This window comes from Lontra canadensis, unplaced genomic scaffold (assembly GCF_010015895.1).
Source record: "Lontra canadensis isolate GAN:19392208 unplaced genomic scaffold, GSC_riverotter_1.0 scaffold59, whole genome shotgun sequence".
Taxonomy (NCBI): domain Eukaryota; kingdom Metazoa; phylum Chordata; class Mammalia; order Carnivora; family Mustelidae; genus Lontra; species Lontra canadensis.
In genome coordinates, this window is record NW_022631053.1 from 2,606,691 (window position 1) to 2,614,717 (window position 8,027).

At 54.7% G+C, this 8,027-nt stretch overlaps 1 protein-coding gene across 2 annotated transcripts; it reads left to right on the forward strand.

Annotated features, from left to right (window-relative positions):
• Positions 1-319: 319 nt before the first annotated feature.
• LOC116878905 (keratin, type II cuticular Hb5) lies at positions 320-7,729 on the forward strand. 2 transcript variants are annotated; one of them, XM_032876723.1, is made up of 9 exons: positions 320-739; positions 2,723-2,931; positions 3,524-3,584; positions 3,715-3,810; positions 4,457-4,621; positions 4,890-5,015; positions 5,406-5,626; positions 6,343-6,378; positions 6,787-7,729. In XM_032876723.1, exons 1-9 carry the CDS (start codon positions 320-322, stop codon positions 6,971-6,973), a joined length of 1,521 nt encoding a protein of 506 aa, XP_032732614.1. In that variant the 3' UTR covers positions 6,974-7,729. The 2 variants fall into 2 exon arrangements, with proteins under 2 accessions (XP_032732614.1, XP_032732613.1); XM_032876722.1 differs by having other exon boundaries at positions 6,343-6,374; positions 6,780-7,729.
• The last annotated feature ends 298 nt before the right edge of the window (positions 7,730-8,027 follow it).

The window sequence follows — 8,027 nt, forward strand, 5'->3', positions numbered from 1 at the left end:
AATTGCTTAATGTATGTAAACGAGCTTTGAAGATGAAAAGTGCAAACACAGTGTCCCTAATAATATCTTCAACACCTTTACGGAGGCCCCGAGTCGCCGCTGAGCTCACCTTTAAGACGAGTCTTTGGGGAGTTGCTGGCAAACTCCCCAAGCCAATAAACAACATAAAATGGCTTTTCACTCCTTTTATGCGGCCAACCCCAGCTCTCCTCACCCATAAAAGGACCAGGGAGGATCAGAGAGGCCAGAGGATCCTAAGCAGCGCACCTGAAGCCTTCACTTACTCCTGCCGTACTCAGCCTCTGCTCAGACCCGCACGATGTCCTGCCGCTCCTACAGGATCAGCTCAGGCTGTGGGGTCACCAGGACCTTCAGCTCTTGCTCAGCTGTGGCCCCCAAAACTGGCAACCGCTGCTGCATCAGTGCCGCTCCCTACCGAGGGGTGTCCTGCTACCGGGGGCTGACGGGCTTCGGCAGCCGCAGCCTCTCCAACCTGGGCTCCTGCGGACCTCGCATGGCCATGGGCGGCTTCCGCGCCGGCTCCTGCGGCCGCAGCTTCGGCTACCGCTCCGGCGGCATGTGCGGGCCCAGCCCGCCCTGCATCACCACCGTGTCCGTCAACGAGAGCCTCCTCACGCCCCTCAACCTGGAGATCGACCCCAATGCACAGTGCGTGAAGCATGAGGAGAAGGAGCAGATCAAGTGTTTGAACAACAGATTCGCTGCCTTCATCGACAAGGTCAGTGAGGCCTGGGATGGTCCGGAGAAGGCCCCGGCCAGCCTTCCCCTCAGGAAGGTCCCAGTGTGTTGGGGAGACAGCATGGAGCCAGGCCTGAGACAGCACAGGGAGAGAAACACAGGCTAACATAGGCAGAGGATCCGTTTCCATCTTTTAATTCCAGCAAAGTGCACAGAGGGCCCCGTATGGTCAAGAAATGGAGTCTGTGGTCTAAAGGGTGTGTGTGCTTCTGGAGACAACACAGGAATATCAGAGGTGCCCCTGGAAAACTGGATTGGGCACTGGGAGCTACAAGAGTGGGCCATAATGGGAAGAGTAAAAGGCTCATGGCTCCCAGCCAGGCAGCTTGGGGAAGTGGGTGAGCACGGCTCAGAGCCACGCTGCCTCCCTATCATTGTTCTGCCCCTGGGCAGTGTGAGACCTTGGGCATGTCACTTGTCTGGATAACAGAACCCGCCTCATATGTGCGTCGCAAACATGGATGGATTCATGCTTGAAAAATGCTGGCACACAGTAAATGCTCAATGAATGTTCACTGTCAGCATGATTCTCCCAGGGCAATAGTGTGACAGGTGTGACAGTAAACCACCCATGGCCAGCACAGCCGCCTTCATGGACGGAGGGCTGGGAATGGGGAAGGGGGAGGCCAGGCTGGGGTAGAAACTCAGGGATGGAGACCCCCCCACACACTGTGGGTCTGCCTCCCAGGCCCCCAGTGCCCTCCCTGCATGTCCACGAGGCCTCGCTCTAGCAGAATAGATAGATCTGGCCTCTGGGCTTGGGTTCAGGAGTTTTGTTACCATTTTCTTGTTTGTGAGTTTGGTTCATCCTCAAAATGACCCAATGGGGGAAACATTAGTATTTCCATTTTTTTACTATCAAATTGAAGCTGAGTTTAGATGAGCTGCTTAGACATACCGCCGTGGGCAGGTGAAGGGGACTCAGGGGACATCAGATCCCAAATCTCACCAACTATTTGTGTGACAATGAACAAGTCATCTCAGTTTCCCCCTCTGTGCTGTGAGGGAAATGATACCGTCCCCCACCGGAGGGTTAAGAGAATGGACTGGGACTGATACATGGGCAGAGACAGAGGGATAAAAATAGAGATACACAGTTCACCCTTGAACAACATGGGTTGGAGATGAACAAATCCACATCTACAAGGACTTTTTTCAATATATACAGTACTATAAATGTATTTTCTCTTCCTTATGATTTTCTTAATAACATATTTTCTCTAACTTACTTTGTTGTACAAATACAATACTTAATACCTAGAACATACAAAATGTATGCTACTCGACTGTTTAGGTTATCAATGAGGCTTCCGGTCAACGGTAGGCTATTAGCAATTAAGTTTTGGAGGAGTCAAAAGTTATATGGCAATTTTCAAATGCGTGGGGTAGGGGTGGGGGTGGGGGGAGGCGTCAGTGCTCCTCACCCCTGCATTTTTCAAGAGTCAGCTGTAAAAATAGATAGATGTGTGTGTATCTTAGCACGGGCCCTCATAGCACACAGTAAGGTTTCAGTAAGTGTCCCGTGGATTAAAAAATGAGGAACTGCTAATTATTGTCATAGTTAAATTTGTCAAGCATTGACCATGTGTCGGAAATGTCCTAAGCATTTTCCATGTATTAACTTGTGCAATCTTTACAACTCTAAGGGAGGCACTATTTTCATCTCTGGTTCAGAAATGAGCACCCAAACGTTAGACAGCTTACCTGCTCCAAGTGGCAGAACTGGACTTGAACCCAGACCTCTGGACTTAAGCCCAGGGTGCTTTCCCCCATAGCCACACTGCCTCCTAGAGGGCTGGCAGCAAGGCCCCTTGCAGCACAGACACTCTCAGCCCCATGCTCCTGCCTTGGTGGGCCCAGCTCCTCGGTGAGCACCCAGGACAGAGAGGGCTCTGGAGGACAAGGCTCCTCCTGGGTTCCCTGCCCGCCCCCCCCCAGTCTCACCCTCCCACCCTGAACGCAGGTGCGCTTCCTGGAGCAGCAGAACAAGCTGCTGGAGACCAAGTGGCAGTTCTACCAGAACCAGCGTTGCTGCGAGAGCAACATGGAGCCCCTGTTCAATGGCTACATCGAGACTCTGAGGCGGGAGGCTGAGTGCGTGGAGGCTGACAGCGGGAGGCTGGCGTCGGAGCTCAACCACGTGCAGGAGGTGCTGGAGGGCTACAAGAAGAAGTGAGTGTGGCCAGATGCGGGGCACACAGGGATCATGGGAAAGCTCCGCCCTCAACCTTCTTAAAGCAGCTGAAGTTTCCTGCCTGTCTAGGAGCAGGGGCTGCCTGGAACCCAGTGGCTATCTGGGGCTGGGCCTAGATGTCTTAGATTCTTTCGGCCCCACTCTCCCTCTTGGAGGCCCTGTGGATCTTAGAGTTGCTTTCGCGGGGAGTGAGGAAAGGCAACCCAGTGGAGTTCCAGAGCTCTCTGTGGTCCTACCCGTCCATCTCAGCTCACTTTATGATGCTCACTCTGTGTTTTTGCTGCCCAGGGCACTGGCTCTCTTTGGATCTGGGATGCACAGAGGACTTTTGATTTGGGGAACAGTGTGCATTCCCTGATCTCATTCCAGAGGCAGCGGGACTGGGGTGGCCTAAGCCAGGCTGAGGCAAGGGCTAGGCCAAGAATAATGCACAGACTAGACCACAGAGAGGACAAGATAAGAATCGCAGGAACTCCATTCCTTTGGACCCCTGGGAAGGCTGGCTCAAAAGCTGGGACGATGTCCAAGCCCCCACCTCTCAGCTGCAACCCCTCTCTCCCCCCATCCCAGGTATGAAGAGGAAGTAGCTCTGAGAGCCACAGCAGAGAACGAGTTCGTGGTTCTAAAGAAGGTAAGGAGGCTGCTCATGGGGCAGGAAGGGAAGGGCACCCACCCAGACAGCCTCCAGTGGGGGCCGTTACCACGTGGACCACAGAGGCCTCCGCCCACCCCACACACCCTCCTCTTCCCTCCACTGCCAGGATGTGGACTGCGCCTACCTACGGAAATCCGACCTGGAGGCCAATGTGGAGGCACTGGTGGAGGAGTCTAGCTTCCTGAAGCGTCTCTATGATGAGGTGAGGGGCTGCCCCTGGCCCACCAGGGCAGGGAGAGGGGAGGCATGAGGACCTGAGCAAGAGGGGAGGGACTGTGTTGTGTGTACATGTTTGCCCGTGTGTGCATGTTTTCTCATGTTGCGCGACTGTGTTAGACACAAGAGGGTCAGTTGCACAACTGTGATAGACAAACGTAGGTAGGTGCCCAGGGAGAGCCTGGCGTGCTTGTTCGAGGACCGTGGAGCATGGCTGTGGTTCTCCATGTCTGTGAGTGCCAGTGTGTGTTGCAGTGTGTGCGTGGGCTGGTCTGGGGACGTGTCAGTCTGTACCTGGGTCAAAGGTGGGGGCCAGGGTGAGTCTCTGGTTAGAGAGGGGTCTTAATTAATGGACACATCACTAGTCCTGGCATTCAAACCCCAGCTCCACTGCTAGGTGACTTGGAGAAAACCTAGCATGAGGTTGAGTCTTCCCATTTGTTCATTCAGAGACCCCTTCCGGCTTTCTTATTTTATGATGTACCTATGTGTGAGCGAAGGGGGAAATGGAGCAGGTGGAGCAGGGGTCATGTGACATGATGACCAGCGCCCATCCAGGGAGGGGATACTGCCTCTAAAGGTGGAGCCCAGACCAGGCACCAGACCCAAATGCATTGGCTCTTGGCCCCCAGGAGCTCCAGGTGCTCCACGCCCACATCTCAGACACCTCAGTCATCGTCAAGATGGACAACAGCCGGGACCTGAACATGGACTGCGTTGTGGCTGAGATCAAGGCTCAATACGATGACATCGCCAGCCGCAGCCGGGCTGAGGCTGAGTCCTGGTACCGCAGCAAGGTGAGGAGTATAGGACACCTGCCTCCTAGACATGGCAGTCGGAGGGAAGCCAGGTGTATATTAAAGAAGGCCTCTTTTATCTGGGGATTTTGATTAGTAGGGATGGAAAAAGGACAGACAGCTCTCAGTCTGGGTGGTAGAGCAGGGCTGCCATGTATAGTTGCACAGGCTGAGCACTGTACAACCTGCAAATCCTCTGTGGTGTCCAAATGGGTGGGAAACTGCATCTTGAGCCTCAGGAACATCTCTGCTCCCTGCCCCCACAAAGTGTGAGGAGATGAAGGCCACAGTGATCCGGCATGGGGAGACCCTGCGCCGCACCAAGGAGGAGATCAATGAGCTCAACCGCATGATCCAGAGGCTGACTGCTGAGATCGAGAATGCCAAGTGCCAGGTAGGGTACGGGGAGGGGTTTGAATGCCCAGCACAAGCAGACTCTTTGCCCCCAGGAAGGCAAAGGCCTGGCCCCCATCGGGCTTCACAGTGTACCTGTGAGGAAGCAAGGACCCAAACAACTCACACAGCCCTTGAAGTAGGATGTACCATATCACCAATGTCACCCTCCTGGGCCACCCTATGACAACCACCAAGGAGAGACAGTGAAAGCCCCCATCTCCTCCCTCATCTTCAAGGTCTCATTAAATACCTGGTCCTACATAGTTAACCTAACTTCTCCCTGGAGCCCCCTCTCCCTGGCCATGAGCTTCATGAGCTTCATGAGCTCAGATGAGCCAAGCTGCACCTTGTTTCTCTCATCCTTGCTCTCACATCCCCTTCCTCATAGCGGGCCAAACTGGAGGCTGCCGTGGCTGAAGCAGAACAGCAGGGCGAGGCAGCCCTGACTGATGCCCGCTGCAAGCTGGCGGAGCTGGAGGCCGCCCTGCAGAAAGCCAAGCAGGACATGGCCTGCCTGCTCAAGGAGTACCAGGAGGTGATGAACTCCAAGCTGGGCCTGGACATCGAGATCGCCACCTACAGGCGGCTGCTGGAGGGCGAGGAGCACAGGTGGGGCTAAGGAGCATCTCCCTTTGTGTAGAAGGAGGCCCTGGTCCCCTGGGACTGTGTTTCCCTGAGCCCCAGTGTGAGCTACGTCTCTAAGCATGGCTAGTGCAGGTTAAGCTTCAATAATAGTCATAATTTATCAAATACTTACAGGTTTGACCTGCACTGAGCGCTCATTTTAATCCTCACAATCCATTGAGGTCGGGTCTCATTTTTCACAACCAAAGATGAGGAAGTAAGGCTCGGCGTACAGTGACTTTCTCGTGGCCTCAGTTAATAAGTGCAAGAGGCACAACGTGTCCCCCAGTACTTTCTTCTGGTACCTCCTCCCCACCCCCCACTCCCTAACCCCAGGAGGCTGCAGCTTGACCTGCCACATCGGATCCCTTGTGCCCTGTGAGGACGGTGTGCCCCATATATGCCAGCCCCTCCACACTCTCATTTCCCTGAGCCCGACCAGCGAGACCTAGGCCACGAGGTCACTCAGATGGGCAGGAGCTCAGCCATGCGTGCCACCTCTGCTTAAAGTCAGAAGGCTTTCTCTGGTCAGAGAATGGTTAGAGAAAGGCAACCATGTAACCCAGACTTTGGGGCATACCCCTCCCGCCTTTTGTGGGGAGGAGCTGTACACAGAAGGGCCCTCTCTGTCGCCAAGCAACAACCTGCTTCGGGGACCCGGCTGGGTTGTCCAGAGCTAACAGAGCTTTCTTTTCCCACAGGCTGTGTGAAGGTGTGGGCTCCGTGAATGTCTGTAAGTGTCTGCTTAAACAACGGCCTCTCCCCCTAAAAAATGGCTTTGTTGGTGTGTAAAGCTGAACCTGGAATGCTTCCGAACTGAAGGCCTTTCCTCCTCCCCTGGCTCCTCACTGGGGAACACCATCGGGTTTAGGGATGGTGGTGTTAAGCGCCCTCCACTGGTGGTGATGGGAACTGCAGACTTTGCTCTGCCCTCTGGGGGAGGGTCTTCACTTCCTTCCTATCTTTGTCCCCTGGAAGGACTGAGATGCTGGGAGGAACAGGGCCTGAATTCTTAATCACTAAACCCCTTTCAGGAGGAGGAAGCTTCTGCTAGTCAAAAGCCCCTTGGGGATTATCACAAGGTTGGGGAGATCAGGGCAGGCCACCTACCCACTTTGTCCCCTCTCTCCCCCTACAGGTGTCAGCAGCTCCCGCGGGGGAGTCGCCTGTGGGGGCCTCACATGCAGCACGACTCCTGGGCGCCAGATTGCCTCTGGCCCTGTGGCCACCGGTGGCAGCATCACGGTGATGGCGCCTGACTCCTGTGCCCCCTGCCAGCCCCGCTCGTCCAGCTTCAGCTGCGGGAGCAGCAGGTCTGTCCGCTTTGCCTAGAGTCCCAGGCCACCTGTGTCCCCGTCCCCAGAGCACGGAATGGTGTGTGAATGGAAATCGTGTGCTTGCTTCCGGAATCTTCCACGTGTTCCTACAGAGGGAAAGACCCTCGGCCACGCTCTGGCACCTTCTCATTCTAGGGAGTTGTTTCCTGGTTCTCCTCTAGGCTTCAGTTAGAGAGGCATTCCCAGTCCTTCACCTAACTCCGGTTTGACTCCAAAAGACCGTGGCCAGTTTGTATCATTCTCCAAGCTGTCTGGGACACTACCGGTCACCCAGGGTGGCTGGACATCATGGGAGCTTGGCCTTCCTGGGAGACAAGGAGTGAGCCTAACTCCCCGCCAGGTCTCCTACAGGCTGAGAGTCTGAGAGGAAATCCTCCTTCCCAGCAGCAGTCCTCCCTCTCTCCTGGCTGGGAGTTCTGCAGGAAGCATTGGTCCAGGGTTATTCTTGTTTGTGTTTTGCTTGTCTCTCTAACTGACTGCCTTCTCTGGGTTAACCTGTCCCAGCCAAACCCCTCATGTGACCTCCCAGTTGAGGGGCTCATTACAGAGGGGAATCCTTTTGACTTGGCGCAGGTCTTGCTATTCATTGCACCTTTATACATTTCAAAGAAAACTCCAAGGTTGCTCCAGACCTCCCCCAGCAGGTGCAGGTGGGGTGTGTCCAATGTGAGCCAGTGGGATGGAGAAGGTTAGGCCACTTCCTGAGTCTCCCTCTTGTTACGACTGTCTGTGGGTGTCTTGCCTTCTGGGTTGTCTCAGTCTGTGTTTCAATAAATGCTGCTTTGATGCAAGGATATGTGGTCTTGTGAATGACAATGTCTCTGCCCCTTCCCATTGCCTTATGTACAACCCTCAGCCCCATCCCCAGCTGACAACACTTAACCAGATCCAGGCGGTGTTTCCCTAATCCTCCAGTGATTGTACCTCTTCTTGTCCGCTTCCATCGCCTGATTCCAGCTCAGCTCTCCTCAGTCCAGTCTGGCCTGGACCACAGCTCCAGCTCCCTCAATGACCTTTTATTCCCTACCCCCATGCACCCCAAGCAGCCT